The sequence below is a fragment of the Mobula birostris genome, chromosome 17 (genome assembly GCF_030028105.1).
Source record: "Mobula birostris isolate sMobBir1 chromosome 17, sMobBir1.hap1, whole genome shotgun sequence".
Classification (NCBI taxonomy): Eukaryota; Metazoa; Chordata; class Chondrichthyes; order Myliobatiformes; family Myliobatidae; genus Mobula; species Mobula birostris.
This window is the reverse complement of record NC_092386.1, coordinates 57,520,919-57,539,282: the sequence shown is the minus strand read 5'-3', so window position 1 is coordinate 57,539,282 and position 18,364 is coordinate 57,520,919. Positions and strand designations below refer to the sequence as shown.

At 40.1% G+C, this 18,364-nt stretch overlaps 1 protein-coding gene across 1 annotated transcript in view; it reads right to left on the bottom strand.

The window, feature by feature from the left end:
- The window catches only part of plaa (phospholipase A2-activating protein), a 54,135-nt gene that overhangs the window by 21,625 nt on the left and 14,146 nt on the right, over positions 1-18,364 (bottom strand). The window contains exons 3-5 of the mRNA XM_072281773.1: positions 11,306-11,499; positions 557-657; positions 342-462 (exon numbers count right to left, since the gene is read on the bottom strand). Coding sequence (XP_072137874.1) covers positions 342-462; positions 557-657; positions 11,306-11,499 — 416 coding nt within the window. The remainder of the gene's footprint in view (positions 1-341; positions 463-556; positions 658-11,305; positions 11,500-18,364) is intronic.

The following is an 18,364-nucleotide window of genomic DNA, read 5'->3' as shown; positions in this document are numbered from 1 at the left end:
AAAGAGATTAGTTTAGTTAGGCATGTGATTACTAATCTCATCGCAACACTGTGGACCGAAGGGGCTGTTCCTGTGCTGTACTTCTTTATGGTCTACAAGCTAGAACATACCTTTAAATGAATTCACAATACACCGTTCTGTCAAATTATGCAAGAGGCTCCAGTACCACCCATCAGATAGAGTCTATCAGATAGCCTATAAATCTCAAAGCAGTGCATCCCTCGAAGTGACCCACCCTCCATTTTTAAAGGTGGAAATCTGAATTCAGAATTATACAATGCTGTTAGCATGTTGGAGATGTGTGCTGCAGATGTGAAAAAATCCAGATTATACACACTTACCTGTAAACGTTCGCTCACATCGACCAGCTTTCCACATCTTGACTGTTTTATCAGCAGATCCTGTCAACATGAAACCTTGTTCAGGCAGTATCTTTACTGCCCATACAGCTGCAGTATGGCCCTAAAAACAAAATGTACTTCAAGTAATATTAAAGCATGACAGCTCAGAATCGAATACATTATAAATGATTAAAAAAAAAGAAAATAACACATACCTGTAAAGTCATCAAACATTTCTCATTCAACCAGACTTTGCAGGTTGTATCCCAAGATCCACTGAGTAAAGTACCAAATTTTCCAGCTGACAGACTACAGACTGAAGAAAAATAAATGTACATAGGTGAGGAATGTGGATTTTTGGACTAAATTTTGAATAAACCATCTGCATCCATGAAAAATGTAACTTGTTCTTGCACACACAAAATACAAGTTGTTTCAGGTTACTAAGAGTAGTTGTGGCCATAACTGTAGATCAGCAAATTTCAGATTTTTAAAAAAATATCAAAATACTAGCATTCCTTTCCAAAAATCATCTTTTTAAATAGAATCACATCTCACCAACACTCACAAACATTAATTTAAATAAAATAATCACCATTTTTAAACTAATTAATAAACTTGCAAAATAAACAAGCTGTAAATCTTAAACAGAAAAAGTACTCAGCACACCATACAGCATCTGTAGAGACAGAAACCTTTCAACTTTGATCACCACTGAGAAAATGTTTGTCACCAACTTACATGAAACTAGAAACGACCATAAGATACAAGAACAGAATTAGGTCATTTGGCCCATCGAGTTTTCTCCACCATTTCATCATAGCTGATCTATTTTCCCTCTCATCCCTAATCCTTGCCTTCACCCCGTATCCCCTCATACCCTGACTAATCAAGAATCTATCAACCTCTGCCTTAAATATACCCAGTGGCTTGGTCTCCACATACTGTGGCAACGAATTCCACACATTCACCACTCCCTGGCTAAAGAAATTCCTCCTCATCTTCGTTCTAAGAGGATGCCCCTCTATTTTGAGGCTGTCCTCTGGCTTTAGACTGCCCCACAACAGGGAACATCCTCTCCACATCCACTCTATTGTGGCCTTTCACCATTTGATAGGTTTCAATGAGGTCACCCCCCATTCGCCTGAATGTCAATGAGCAGAAGCCCAGAGCCGTCAAATGCTCCTCATATGCCAAGCCTTTCAGTCCCAGAATCATTTTCCTGAACTTCCTTTGAACCCTCTCCAATGTCAGGACATCCTTTCTTAGATAAGGGACCCGAAAATGCTCACAATACTAGTGAGGCCTCACCAGTGCTTTAAAAAGCCTAAAGATTACATCCTTGCTTTTACATTCTAGTCCTCTCAAAATTAATGCTAACATCCCATTTGCTTTCCTCAGTACTGACTCAAGCTGCAATTTACCGGTTAGGGAATCCTGCACAAGAACTCCCAAGTTGTTTTATACTTCAGATTTTTTAATTTTCTTTCCACTTAGAAAATAATTAACTCTTTTAGTTCCTCTACCAAAGTGTATGACCATACACTTCCCAACACTGTATTCCATCCGCCACTTCTTTACGCATTCTTCTAATCTGAACAAGTCCTTTTGTAGGCCTCTCTATTTCTTCAAAACTACCCGCCCTTCCACATTTCTTCATATCGTCCACAAACTTGGCCACAAAGTCATCAACTCCATCATCCAAATTATTGACATACAACATAAAAAGCAGTCCCAACACAACCCCCATAGAACACTAGTCACCGGCACCCAACCAGTAAAGGCTCCCTTTATTCCCACTCCTTGCCTCCCTTTATATGTTAGCAAAAGCTTGATGGAGGGGTGAGGACTGTGTAATTTAACCAACTACCGCGGCTTATATAAACTATTTCATTGGTGGGGCTTGTTCTGGCCATGGACATGATAATGATTTCAAGGAATCTTTCTCACATGTAAGCAACCATACAGTTTTCCATAATATAACTATCATATCTAATCTTGGTATCATGGCACACAACGTGGAAGTAGGTTCTTTGGCCCACCATGTCCACACCACCATTAAGCATGCATTTACAGTGCCTTTACAAAGTATTCAGCCCCCACAACTATTTTCATATTTTATTGTCTCATTTTCTAATTTTAAAATATATTGAAGTGGGATTTTTGAGCTAATCTACAAAACATTGTGCAACATGTCAAATCAAAAGAAAAATTCCAAAAACCCTGCAACCATTTATTAAAAATTAAAAACTAAAATGGTGTGGCTGTAAAAAGTACTCATCCCCTATGCTAACTTTCCTCAGGTGCAATATATTACTCTACCAACTCAGCCAACTTGTTGATGCAAAAAAATTGAAGGATTACCTGTTTTCAATGAATTCATAATAAGTACTCCCACTCTCTATAAGGTCCAACAGTATGGTAAATTTTCAACAGACCAAACCAAAATGAAGACAAAAGGAAGTTCAGGGCAAGTCAGGGAAATGATAGTAGAGAAGCACAAATCAGGGGAAAAGTACAAAACCATCTCAAAGGCACTCAGAGCTCACTGCAGTTCATCCTATAAAACTATAAAAACATGAAACCACAATCACACTGCCCAAGTAAGGTTGCTTCTTTAAATTTAGCCGCTGGAGTAGAACGTCCTTGTAAGACAGGCCACTAAGATGCAAATAGTCACTCTAGGTAGCTCAGTGGTTGCAAATGGAGGTAAGTTTACAGCTCTACAATCTCCCAAGGCCTTGCTTAAAAGGGTATGTATGGAAGAATGGCAAGGAAGAAGACCTGGCTAAAAAAAAGCATACCCTTACTCCTAAATAATTTGCAGAGCGTCACTTAGAAGATACTCTAAGGATGCGGAAGAAGGTTTTGTGATCAGATGAGCCTGAAATGGAATTTTTGCCCTCAACACTAAGCAGTATGCATGCAGTAAATCTAATACTGTGCACCAGCCAGGTTACACCATCCTTACTGTTGAAGTATGGTGAATGTAGCATGCAATGGGGATGCTTTTCAACAACAGGGACTGGAAATCTGGACAGTAATGATGGGAATATTAATTCTGTTAAATACAGCAAACTCCTAGATAGAAACTTGATAGCCTCTGCCAGAAAGCTTAAACTGGGAAGGAAGTTCATCTTTCAGCAGGACATCAACCAAAAGCACACTGCCAGTACAACTATGGAGTGGCTTCAAATGAAGAAAATTGACATCCTTGAGTGGCCCAGAGTCCTGACGTTAACCTGATCGAACATCTCTGGCAAGACCTCAAGACTACTTCCCACAGCACTCCCCTACTACCCTGGCAAAGAATGAGCAAGTTTGCAAGAAGTAATGGGCAAATCTTGCTCCATCACATTGGGTAAAGCTAATAGAGACTTATCCAATAAGACTACCAGCTGTAATAGCTGCGAGAGGTGGTTCAACTAAGGTCTGAGCAAAGAAGGATGAATACTTTTGAACTGCTCACATTTCAGATTTTCATGCTTTACAATTTTCCCTGTTGTTTGGGCTCTACTGTGAAAAAAGAAACATGTGATTCACAAATAAAAATTCTCAGTTAAATTGATCACAATCCCTAATTGTAATACTCATTTATGTGAACAAAGGGTTGGGTGCTGAATACTTTTACAAGGCACTGTATACTAATCTTATAATAATCCTATTTTATTCTCTCTACAATTTCATTGATTCTCAACAGATCATATTGTCTTTTAGGAGCAATTAACAATGACCAATTAACCTACCAGATAACACGCTTTTGGAATGCACGAGGAAACCAGAGTAGCCCGAGGAAACCCAAGTAGTCACAAGAGGAATTGGCAAATTCCACATAAGTCAAGACTGAATTCAGGTCAACCTACCAGGCAGTGGTTCTATCACTCACAATACTGTGTCGCCCCTAATCTATCACTTTAGAACTCATTAAAATGTAATCATCATAAAGATTTCCAAGGTCATTCCTCTCTTTCTCAGCTCTAAAAAGACCTGAAAAGTCAGGATTTAGTTTAAAAATTGCAACCTGATCCCAGGTAATACTTAAAATGCTACATTAAAACACCGGATGCTTAAAACTACACATCCGCCTGTCCCTTTACTTTTCAAAATTCGAAGTAAATTTATTAGCAAAGTACTATATGTCACTACATACAACCCTGTGATTCATTTTCTTACGGACATTCACAGATTTAAAGGAGCACAATAAAATAAATAAAAATCTACCCACGAAGACAGACAAACAACCAATGTGCAAGAGGCAACAAAATGTGCAAATACTAAAGAAAATATAAAACAATAATAATGAATAAATAAATCTATTGAGAACATGAGTTGTAGAGTCCATGGGTTGTGGAATCAGTTCAGTTGGGGTGAGTGAAGTTATCCAGTCTAGTTCAGGAACCTGATGGTTGAGGGGTAATAACTTCCCAAACCTGATGGTCCTGTACCTCTTTTCCAATGGCAGCAACGAGAGAGAACATGGCGAGGGTCCTTAATGACGGATTTTGCTTTCGTGCAACAATGCTCCTTGTAGATGTGCTCAATGGTGGGCAAAACTTTTAACTGTGATGGACTGGGCTGCATCCACTGCTTTTTATAGGTGTTTCCGTTTAAGTGCATTGGTATTTCCATATCACACCGTGATGCAACCAGTCACTAAAATCCCTACTGTGCATCTATAGAAGTTTTTTCAAAGGCTTTGATGACATTGCAAACTTCACAGAAAACAGAGACACACTGTGCATTCTTTGTAATAGCACTTATGTGCTGGACCCAGGACAGATCTCTTCTAAAATATTAACGCTAAAGTGTTAAGAAATTTAAAGTTAGTGACCTTCTCTAAATCTGATCCCCTAATGAGGACTAGCTCATGGACCTCCGGTTTCCTCCTGCAGTCAATAATCAGCTCTTCGTTTTTTCTGACATTGAGTGAGAAGTTGCTGTTGTGGCATCATTCCGCCAGATTTTTAATCGCCTTCTGATTCATCACTGCCTTTGATTTGGCCAACAACCATGGTATCATCAGCAAACTTGGACTGCATCCTAAAACAAATCTGATGTTGAACAAGGCTTTTTTGAAATGTACACCAAGTGTGTGTATAAATACACCTTACAATTTGTTAGAACTCCTCCCTCATGGTTATTACTATCCTTATACTTAAGTAAAAATGTTAACCATTTTACCCGACAAATTCTTGTTGGCAGAATCTCACATGGTGATGCAGAGGCTTACCGGAATGAGAAAGTTCAGCTGGTTGAGTGGTCTTGCAACAACAACCTCACAAGACCAAGGAACTGATTGCAGACTTCATGAAGGAGAAATCGGAAGAAAGCACACCAGTCCTCATTCAGAGGTCAACACTGGAAAGGTTAGCAGTTTCAAGTTCCTGGGCTCAACACAACGACGTGATCAGGAAGAAGGCATGCAGCAGCTCTACTTAAATAGGAGCATGAGGAAATTTGGTAATGTCACTTACAAATTTCTATAGATGTATGGTAGAGAGCATTGTGATTGGCTGAATTTCAGCCTGATAATGGAGACCCCAGTACACAGGATCATAACAGTCTTCAGAGGATTATAGGCTGAGCCTGCTCGATCACAGGCACGACCCTTCCCACCATCAAGGACATCTTCAAAGAACAGTGCACCAAAAAAAACAGCATCCATCATTAAGGACCCTCATAATCCAGGACATGTGCTCTCTCATACCACCATCAAATTTCTGAACACTACCCCTTCTCGTTGGGAGGAAGTCATAATCTAAAGCAGCAAATGAGGCAGACATTGTTCCAAGGCGGGACCCATTTGAAAAGAACAAGTCCTCATTGGGAGCAAATTTAATTTGAAACAATACAAAGAAGGGAAGTGTAAACCGAGCAGCCACCATTATTGGAGTGGGTGGCTTTGGCTCATCAGGCTTGGGCAAGCATGGGCGGAGGCTCTAGGTAAGTTTTTGTCTTCTCTTTCTTTGTCTATTAGAACATATAGTGTGCTGAGAATGGGTCCAGAGTTGGTGATGTGTTCTTTGTGTGAGATGTAGGAACTCTGGGAGACATACAATCCCCTTCATAGCTAACTACACTTACATGAGGCGTATCAAGCTGCAGCTCCTTAAAGACCATGTTAAAGAACTGGAGCTGCAGCTCCATTACCTTCTGCTCACACAGGAGAATGACGAGGTGATAGAAGCTACAGGGAGGTAGTCAACCCCACCAGTTCTGCATACTCCTTTGGATACTGTTGGAGTGGGGGAGAATGACCTAGCAGGGAGAAGCTGCAAGTCTCTGGCACTAAGTCTGACACTGTGGCTCAGAAGGGCATGGGGGAGAAGAGGTGTGCAGTAATGATAGGGGATTTCATAGTTAAAGGAGCCGAGAGGAGATTCTGTGAGCATGAAAAAGAAACCTGGATAGTGTGTTGCCTCCCAGATAACAGGGTCATGATGTCTCAGACCACAGCAGTCTAAAGGGGTAGGGGGAGCAAACAGAAGTCATGGAACATATTGGTACCCACATCTTAGGTAGGAAAAGGAAAAAGGTCCAGCAGAGAAAAATTAAAGAGTTAGGTAGAAAACTGAAAAATAGGACCTTCAGGGTAGGAATCTCTAGACTACTGCTTGTGTAACATGCCAATGACAGTAAGAATAGGATGAGTTGGCAGATGAATGTGTGGCTGAGGAATTGGTGCAGGGGGTAGGGTTTCAGATTTCTGGGGAAGGTATGACTTGTACAAAAAGAGAGTTACACCTGAACCGGGGGGGGGGAACAAATATACTTGCAGCCAGCATTTGCTAGAGAGTTGGTGAGGGTTTACACACATTTGGCAAGGGGATGGGAATTGAAATGATAGGGCTGAGGATGGGCAGTTGGTAGACAAGTAGACGCAGTGTGCAGCGGGACTGGAGGAAGGACAACCAGATGATAGGGCAAAATTGCAGCCAGTGGGATCAGATGAAGTGTAACATCAGGGCAAAATCAAAAAGGATGGTGAATACCCAGAACTGAAGGTGGTATATTTGAATGCATGCAACATATAGAATAAAGCAGATGATCTTTTAGATATTGGCAGATAATGACATTATGAAATCATTGAGTTGTGGCTGAAAGATTATAGTTGGGAGCTTAACATGCAAGGATAAACCTTGTATCAAAAGTACTGGCAACTAGGTGGAGGGGCTGTTGGTAAAAAACATAATCAAATTCTTAAAAGAGATGACATAGGATTGGAAGATGTAGGATCCTCGTATGTAAAGTTAATAAACTTCAAGGGTAAAAATACCCTGATGGGAGCTATATACAGGCCTCTGAACGGTAGCCAGGATGTTGTATACAAATTACAAAGGGAGACAGAAAAGACAATGTTACTATAGTCATGGAGAATTTCAATATACAGCTAAATTAAGTAAAGTAGGTTGGTGTTGGATAGAAGAGGACACATGCAGGGGTGGCAGCAGAACAGCAATGGCTGGAATTTCGGGAGACAATTTGGAAGGCGCAGGATAACTATACCCCAAGGATGAAGAAGTATTCTAAAGGGAGGAAGATCACGGGGCAGAGTTGAGTGTAATTACAATTACTAAGGAGAAGATGCTTAGGAAGCTGAAAGGTCTGAAGACCAGTCTAAGTCACCTGGATCAGATGGACTGGTAGCTAAAGAGATTGTGAAGGCATTAGTAATGATCTTTGCTAATATTACTATCTCTGCCACAGTAGCATAGCGGTTAGTGCAATATTATTACAGCTTGGGGCGTTCCAGAGGTCGGAGTTCAATTCTGGTGCTGTTCTGCAAGGATTCTGTGTGCCCTCCTCGTGGAATGTGTTGGTTTTCTCTGGGTGCTCTGGTTTCCTCCCACAGTTGAAAGACGTACTAGGCAGGTTAACTGGTCATTGTAAATTGGCCTGTGATTGGGTCAGGGCTTATCAGGGTTGTAAGGTTGCTGAGCGGCGTGGCTCAAAGGGCCAGAAGGGTCTACTCCGTGCTGTATCGCTAAATAAATAAATAGTTAAGAACACTAGATTCTGGAATGGTTCCAAAGGACTGGAAAATTACAAACATCACTCCACTCAAAAAAGGGGGTGAGGCAGAAGAAAGAAAATTATGAGCCAGGTAGCTTGATTTCAATGTTAGGGAAGAAGTTGAAGGCAATTATTAAGGATGACGTTTCAGTGTACTAAAGAGAACATGATAAAATAGGTTAAAGTCAGCATAGTTTCCTCAAGGGCAACAGATCTGCTGGAAAAAACAGGCAGGATAGATGACTGTGTAGCTAAGTTTGTGGATGATACAAAGATACGTGGAGGGGCAGGTAGTGTTGAGGAAACAGGGAGTCTGGAGAAGGACTCAGACAGATTGGGAAAATGGGCAGAGAAGTGGCAAATGGAATTATAGTGTAGGGGAGTGTATGGCCATGCACTTTGGTAGAAAGAAAAAAGGCAGTGACTATTTTCTAAACACAGAGAAAATGCAAAAATCAGAGGTGCAAAACCACTTGGGAGTCCTTTTGCAGGATTTCCCCAAAGGTTAACTCACAGGTTGACTCAGTAGGAAGGAAGGTAAATGCAGTGTAGCAAACATTTTGAGAGGACTACAGAATAGAAAAGCAAGATGTAATGCCGAGGCTTTACAAAACATTGACCAAGCTGCACTTGGAATATTGTGAGCAGTTTTTGGGTCCCTTATCCAAGAAAAAATGTGCTAGCATTGGAGAGGGTCCAGAGAAGGTTCACAAGAATGATTACAGGAATGAAAGGGTTAACAGATGAGGAGCAGTTGATGACACTGGACCTGTACTTGCTGGAGTTCATAAGGATAAGTGGGGAATCTCGTTAAAACCAATCGGATATCGAAAGGCCTAAATAGAGTGGATGTAGGGAGGATGTTTCCTATAGTGGGTAGGTTTGGAACAGGGGTTCCCACCTTTTTTCATGCCATAGACCAATACCATTAAGCAAGGGGTCTGTGGACCCTAGAATGGGAACCCCCAGTCTACAGCCAGAGGGAACAGCCTCAGAACAGACTCAAACCCTAATGCACTTAGAACAAAGATGAGGTAGAATTTCTTTAGCCAGAGGGTAGTGAATCTGTGGAATTCACTGCCATTGATGGCTGTGGAGACCAAGTCATTGAGTATATTTAAAGCAGAGGTTGATAGCTTCTTGATTAGTCAGGGTGTCAAATGTTACAGAAAGAAGGCAGGACAATGGGATTGAGAGGGATAATAAATCAACCATGATGGAATGGCAGAGCAGACACAATGGGTAGAATGGTCTAACTTCGCTCCTATGACTTACGATTTTACAGTCTGGCATTTTGCACTATATTTATTTTTGTAATTATTTCTTCTGCCATGAGGCAACAAATTTCACATTGTTTTAGTGATAGTAAATATGATTCTTAAATATAAGGTAACAATTTCAGGATAACTTCTGTATTCTAAAATATTGCGCTTAAATTCCTGAAACAGTGAAATGCTGGCAAAGAACTGCATTGAAAATCATTCTAAATTAGTTCTCCAATCAATAAGTGCTCAAATTTAATGCAACCAGTAAATGTTTCAACTGCAGAAATTTGCAATAGCAGACCTCCAAATTACAGGTCCACAATCCCTTATCTGAAATCCTTGGGGCCAGTTGCATTTCGGAATTCAGAATTTTTCGGATTTCAGAATCCCTCCTTATTGGTTCCGGGAACCCCCTCCCCCGCCCATACCAAAAAACACGTATGCTCAAGTCCCTTATTTAACCTGTCTCAGTGCGGTGGACTTTAGGACCCAGCAGAACTCCGGACCTACGCACATCCTCCGGTACACTTTAAATCATCTCTAGATTACTTATAATACCTAATACAATGTGAATGCTATGAAAATTGTTGTTATACTGTATTGTTTAGGGAATAATGACAAGAAAAACATTCAATAAAACATAGGAACATACAGCTTCAAACAAACCAAATCAAACACATGGAAAATGACATTGGAATAAATGTAGAACGTCACTGTCACTATAAAACTTCAGTAACTTGTCTTTATATTTCTTTAAATCATACACGGTGGTAGTTCCGACACCATATTCTTCAGTAAGACGCCGCACAGACACCACGATCAAGCTTCTGCAGTAACTCCACCTTCTGCGTTATTGATAGCGATAGATGCTTTCTTCTCTTTTTCTCATTGTTACCCATAGGGGTATATGCAGCTCTTTTTGAGATTTTCACAGTGAAATTAAACACAAAGTCAACAGTGAACACAAAATATCAGCGAACAGCAAATGCACGCGTAAGCAGTACGAGCGCTGAGCCGCAACTGACATCCGGCTAGTGCTGCCACGTCACACCTGAGTGACGTCTGCTGTTGGCGAAAAAAACTTTGGTTTTTGGAGCTTTTTGGATTTCAGAATTTTGGATAAGGGATTGTGGACCTGTACTGCCAAAGAACACTGCTCACTGGTGCCAAGTTGCAAAGATCACCAAGAACAACACAAGTTACTTCAATACCCTAGATTGCCTGGTCCTGTTTTTCAAAAACACCAAACAGAAATCCTGCATGTGAACTGAAAGGCATATGGAAGTAGTCTCTTTTAACTGAGCAATGTGCCAACTTTTACTACACTACTGGGACAGGATACTAAAGCAACTTGATGGTGATGGGTTACGAACCTTTCAAGAAAAATTGAATAAAACAGTTGAAAACCATGTTACTATCACGTTCCCATTAGCCTTCCGAAGAGTTTCTTTTACTGAATTTCAGCAGCAGCCCACAATGTAACTTCAAACAGTTTAAAATCAGCCTGCATTTAACTGCATAGTTAAATGCAATCATTTAAAGCATCTTCAATTTGAATCATAAAACAAAACATGAAACAATAGCAAGTCAACTCAGAAAATAGGCAATTTTAATTGTGCATTCCAAAAGTTCAAAATAAGCATTATTTAAAATATTAAGCCAAATACTAAAAATAATGATTTTTACCTGTATTTTTATGACCTTTTAAAATGTACAGTGGTGCTGGACTATCCAATGTGAAAACACAAATGTTATGGTCATTCCCTCCTGTTGCAATCAGTCCTCGAGGATATGTGTCATTGGGTGCAATGATACACACACAGGACACAAAATTTGAATGTCCATTCATACAGTGCATTTCTGTAAATCCCCTGTTGGGACTAAAATAGAGTAATCCAATTATAAACAAGGGAATGCTTCAAACAATAAAACACGTAGGTAGTTTTTCTAAAGTAAAGTTTTCAAAATGTTAAGATACTAAATTGTCATCACATTTGCCTGAGCAATCTTTCACAAAGAAAGGTAATAGTAATATTTTAAAGTTCAAGATAAATTTATTGTTAAAGTATATACGTGTCCAATATATGTACAACATACAACTCAGATTCATTTTAATACATGTGTAACAAAACCAAACATCTTTAATATGATTTGTACTACAAGTTTCAAGTCACAAGTACACTTCCTATGACATAAAGCCAATTCTTTTTCTGGTCATTAAAATAGGAAGTTATCAGTTGAAAACAGGGGAAAAAAAACAGAATATCTAATTCCATGGAAACACAGAATCTAAAGCTGCTCAAACTTGGCCATCTCTGCTCTATCTTTCAGTCTGAAATGTTGACAACCAATTTTCTTTCACAGATGCTGCCTGACTTGTTGAGTCCCAAGAATTCGTTTGTTGCTAAATGTCACTCTATATTAAACTGATGCAGGGCTCTATTCCGCTTCAAACAAGGAATCAAGTACTGCTGACAAGAAGATTGCAATGACCAACGTAGTCTGCACAAAGTTGTAGCATTAGGCTGATAATGATCTCTTTTAAGCCAGAGCCTTGGTTTCCTCTGTAACAGCTAGCTAAAATTAGAAAATTCAAAGTAGCCCAGACAACGAATCAGAAATGTTCTGGCCAATGTGACTATTTTGATGCCACTAAAATTAAACACAGTGGTTTCTGGTTAATTGAGACACATCAGGACCAATACATGTTGGCCCAATTAAGCAGCTGAATTCAATTAGCTGAAGTTTCATGAAATGGTTAAAAATGTATGAAAAGATATAAAGCGTTATGTATTTTAATGAATTATAGAACACTACCAATGCTACTACAATACTATAAAGCTATGTATTAGTTCCTAATAGTTACTGATGAAGCATTCACCCTTGTGTACACTGCCGTGTGTCAAGTGTCCAGGGAGGAGGAGCACCCCTGGTGAATGGGCTTGTGTCCTTTCTGGGGCAGCTCTTTTGGCCCCACTGGACACTGAGCTCTCCAAGTAGCTGTTTGCATGCAACAGCAGCCACCCCGGTACACTGCTTTGACAGGTGGGCTCCACGAGGTGAGGGGAGCCGACAGGCCTCATACCCTGGTGAAATAGGGACATGCTGTGGCAGATTTGGCAAATGAGATCAACAATGAAATCAAACAGCCAACAAGTCAGTGTTGCTAAACCTTGTAGTGAGCAAAGGACATGACAGAGCACAGTAGTCATGTTTATCCACTACAACGAGGGAAGACCAGTTTATGACAACTACTCGTACCACTGGACTCGGACTTACAAGGTCGAGAGAGTGTAACTGTTCCATTGTAATGGCTTTTTCACTTTAAAAACTCCACCGCACAGATTTCACCATCATTGCCAGGTATAACAGACAACCATCATGCTGCCATGTTCCTTTTATTGACTATAAGTGAATAAAATTAGCACAGACCCCTAATACAGATAATGAACTGCCTTCATATAATACCTTCAAAGACTACATTCTCCAATCTTCATTTTCATTATAACATTCAAAACTATTGGTGATCCTAGTTCTTAACTTGAAGTAGTGAAATCATTTCATTTTCATTCCCAGCCATTCCTGACATCTCCAAGCATGAATGCTGAAACTACAGCAAGTAAATCAATTCTAGATTGTCTTGATGCTCATTTCTCGCCAACCATCACAGAACTGACACTATTTAAAACTGTTCGCTCTATCACGGTTAGTTTCAAGGGCCACACAAGTTCATATGACTGATGCTAGTTAGAAATTGTCCCAATTAAACAGCATAGAGTCCCAAATAAACAGAGGGAAGCCTGGCTGTTTTCTTGATTATTTTTTATTCTTTATATCATCATCATTATCATCCGGTGCCATGCCCAGATTGAGCTTTGACTCGCATGGCTCACACACTCCTGTTTCAGGTCAAGTGGATCAATTCATTGGTATTCATTTCCAGTTCTCTGCCTACTGTCTCCATACCATTTGTCTTTGCCTTCCTTTTGCTTTCTTCCCTTCAATCTTTCCCATAATTACCATGCATTCTTACTCCTCTTTCCTAATCACGTCCAATGAAGTTACATTGCCTTTTCATGATCTCATACATTATTTCTCCTTGTGCTTGCTCTGCTCATGACATCCTTGTTAGATAGTCATTTCGTCCATGATATTCTTTGCATCCTCCTCAAAAACCACATCTCTGCTGCTTCAATTCGTTTCCTCATGTTACTAGATATTGTCCAACATTCTGATCCATATAACATAACTGGAGAAACGTAACATTTCAGTACTCTGAGGCAGGTTGTCATGCCTAGTTTAGTGTTGGTCATTATACTCTTCATTCTCGTAAAGGTGTCTTTTGCCATCCCTATTCTTCTTCTGATGTCCATGTCGCACCTGCCATCTGATGTCACCCAGCTTCCTAAGTAGCAAAAGTTCTGCACTTGTTTTGTCTTCCCTGTTATTTTCAGCCTGCAGATAGGATTCTCCTTCTTTTTGGATATCACCATATATTCTGTCTTTTTACAATTGATAGATAGACCCATTTTTGCACTTTCTTCAACAACTATATCAATTAAATTTTGTAGTTCTTTACAATTGTCCCAAATAAGCAGCTGCCCCAATTAACCAGAATGCATGGTACATTCAAAAAAATGCCTAACTTTTTCAAGTTCCCAATCATTTGGTGTATATTGCCATTAGAAAATATTAAATTTGTTAGATGCCAATATCTGGCCAGGTAGTAATTATAATGTCATAGATTGGCCTGCATGTTTGCAAGCACACGTTTGATTTAAACAACAAACTCTCCATAATTTTCTGAGTAATAAATTGTTTCCATAATCCCTCTCAATTTTAAATAAATGTCATCCAATGTATTTTGTCCTAACTTGCTTGTAAGTATAAATTAAAACTTTGTTATCCACTGATTTACTATTTACAAATCTGTGTATCCACAAGGTTGATTTTATATACGTTGAGCTGGTCTGAAATCACAGCTGGGATCTTACTGTACACAGCAGACTGAGGGTATGGTATGCAGATGAAGCCAGCATAGGGAATACCAAGGTTCAGCAATGTTGGTAGATGCAGAGCAGGGGCTAAAGTGCTTTAACTTCATTTAAAACTTGCATAGCAGTTACTGTAGTCATTGGCTCCTGTACGTTTTTGCAGCCTTACTATCATTACCAGTGGCCTTCATGGTATCCATAGGTTTATGATATATGCACAAAGTAAATGCTTCTATCACTTGCTGTTGATTCATAAGAATAAATTGCTGATGCAGAAAAGGCAAAAGTGTGTATTTCATGATAAACTCTTGGTGATGCTCCAATGCAGTTTTGTCAAACTTGTGTTCACTTGCCCTTGAACATCTAACGGTCAAATGCCACCGTTCTATTTACCTAGAGGATTCTCCTCTATAATCCTGACCACAGTTTACATACCTCCTACAGCCGACTATAATCAAACGCTTGAGATACTGCATGATGCCATCTCCAAACGAGAAACAGCCCATCATGAAGCAATTCAAACCGCAGACAGGAAACTCCAACCAGGCTTGTTCAAAGAAAACCCCACTCAATTACCATCAGCATATAACCTGTAGCAGCAGATGTCTTAACACACTAGACCACTGTTATACTAAAAGGAATGCCTATCATTCTATACCCAGACCACATTTCAGTAAATCGGATTACTTAGCTGGCTTTCTTCTTCTTCCATACAGACAGAGGCCAAAGAGCAAAGCTCCAGCGATTACGACACAAAGAGGTGGTTGCGGGAGGCAGAGGAGCAGCTAAGGGATTGCTTCAAGTTGGTGGACTGGGCCATGTTCAAGGACTTATCTGTGAATCTGAATGAATACACCATGATTGTCACGGGTTTTATTAAAACAGTTGTAGATGAGTATGTACTCCCAAAATCACTCAGAGTCTTCCGCAATCAGAAGCCTAGATAAACTATGAGATTCACAATCTGCCAGTGGTCAGTTCAGAGGCATTCAAGTTTGGTGACCGAGAAAGCTACAAGAGGTCCAGGTACAATCTCCAGAAAAACACCTCATGGGTAAAGTGGCAATTCCAGACTAAACTTGAATCAATGAAGGATGCTCAACAGTCATGACAGTTGTAGAAGACTATCACCTCTTATAAAGTAAAATCAAGTGTTATAGGTGACAGCAGGGCTTCACTTCCAGGTGAGCTCAATGTCTTCTATGCTCGCTTTGACCGTCAAAGCATGGAAGAACCATTACGAACTTGCTAGCCCAGAAAGACTGAAAAGGCAGGGTGTCAGGACTGAAGTCAAGGGTCAAGCTGATTCTGCTCACTCTTCTGTGTTGTTTACTCCTCTCCCTGAGGTGCTGAGGCTGTGAAACTGTTCCCATTGCTGTGCAATTCGTGCCTGCAGGCTTCGCAGCAAACTGCCCCGCTGTGTGATGGACTGAGATCAAGACTATGGGCCCACACCAGCTGCTCCAGGTTCCAGGTCTATGCACTCAAAAAGTGGTTCGGAATGCTGTGCTTGCTGTTATTGAGCCACGTGCAAGTTGGCATAGGGTTAAAAAGATTAAAGACTTGAATGTGTGACTGAAGGATTGGTATTTGAGAAGTGGGTTTGAATTCATGAGAAACTGGCACCAGTATTGGGGAAGGAGGAAACTGTTCCATTGGGATGGGCTCCACCTGAACCATGATGGGACCTCAATCCTGGCAAATCATGTAACTAGGGTTGTGGATAGGGCTTTAAACTAAATAGGGGGTTGGGTTCAACAGATTGGAGCAGTATGGATAAAGTAAAAGCGAAAAGTCTGGATAAAGTAAAAGCAAAAGTTAAAAAAGAGAAAAGTAATAGAGTGGAGCGCAGTAAAGTCTATCTAGTGCATAAGAGACAAAGATTACTAAATTTTAAAGGCACAATGAGTGTAAGGGCACTTTATCGGAATGCCTGTAGTATTCATAACAAGGTTAGTGAACTTGTGGCACAGATCAGTATAAAGGGGTATGATTTAGTGGCCATTACAGAAACGTGGTTGCAGAGTAGAGAGGATTGGGAATTAAATATGCAAGGATATCAGGCAATATGGAAGAGTAGGCAGGAAGGTAAGTGACTAAGGTGGGGTGCGCTCTTAATTAAGGATGAGATCAGGGTGATAATGAGAGATGATATAAAATCTAAGGAGCAGAATATTCAATCCATCTGGATAGAGATTAGGAATAGTAAATGGGAAAAAAAATCATTGGGATGGTAGGAGTTGTCTATAGGCCACTGAATAATAACATTACACAGACAATAAACTGAGAAATATCTGAGGCATGTAAAAATGGAACAGCAGTTATTGTGGGGAACTTGCACATAAATTGGGTGAATTAAGCTGGTCGAGGTCGAGGCAGCCATGAGGAGGACTTCATAGAATGCATACATGATAGCTTTCTTGAACAGCAGGTTACTGAACTTATAACATGCTATCTTGGATCTGGTCCAGTGCAATAAGACAGGTAAAATTAGCAGTCTTATAGTTAGCAATCCTCTTGGAGTGATCACAGTATGATTGAGTTTCTCATACAAATGGAGGGTGCAATAGTTCAATCTAAAACCAGTGTATTAAGCCTAAACAAGGGAGACTACAACAGGATGAGGGAGGAAATGGTTAGGGAAGATTGGGAACACAGGCTATATGGCTGTGGAACAGTGGAAGACTTTCAAAGAGATTTTTCACAGTGCTCAACAAAAGTATATTCCAGTTAAAAGCAAGGACAATAAGGGCAGGAAGAGCTAGTCATGCATAACTAAGAAAATAAAGGAGGGCATTGAACTAAAAGCTCATGTGTACAAAGTCGCCAAGAGTAGTGGGGAACTGGAAGATTGGGAAAATGTTAAAAAGCAAAGAACCACTAAGAGAGCAATAAAGAAAGGGAAGACAGAAAATAGCACAAAATATAAAAACAGATAGTAGAAGTTTTTATAATTATATGAAGCAGAAAAGAGTGGCCAAAGGAAACACAAGTCCCTTGGAGGTCAAGATGGGGAAATTGATATTGGATAATGAGGAAATGGCAGAGGCTTTGAATGACTATTTCCTGTCGGTTTTCACGGTGGAAGACATGTCTAACATGCCAAAGAGAGATGATATGGATGCGATGGGTGGTGAGGACTTTGATAAAATAGCTATCACTCAAGAGGTAGCGCTGAGCAAGCTTGTAGGCCTAAAGATAGACAAGTCCCTTGGTCCTGCTGGAATGCATTCCAAGGGATTGAAAGAAATAGCAGAGGTTATAATTGAGACTTTGCTAATAATTTACCAAAATTTTCAGAATGCTGGCCAGGTCCCAGCAAATTGGAAGACGACAAATGTCATGCCACTGTTCAAAAAAGTATGTAGGCAAAAGGCAGGTAACTAGAGGCCAGTTAACTTAACATCTAGGAAAATGCTTGTAACTATCATTAAAGAAGAAATAGTGAGGCATCTGGAAACAAATGGATCCATCATGCAGCATGGATTCAGCAAAGGCAGGTCCTGTTTGACAAACTTACTGGAGTTCTTTGAGGATATAACAAGCACAATGGATAGAGGGGAACAGATGGACATTATTTACTTAGATTTCCAGAAAGCATTCGATAAGGTACCACATAAAAGACTTATCCATAAGGTAAGGATGCATAGAGTTGGGGGTGATGTATTGGCATAGATAGAGGATTGGTTAACCAATAGAAAGCAGAGAGTTAGGATACATGGGTGTTTCTATGGCTGGCAATCAGTGTCGA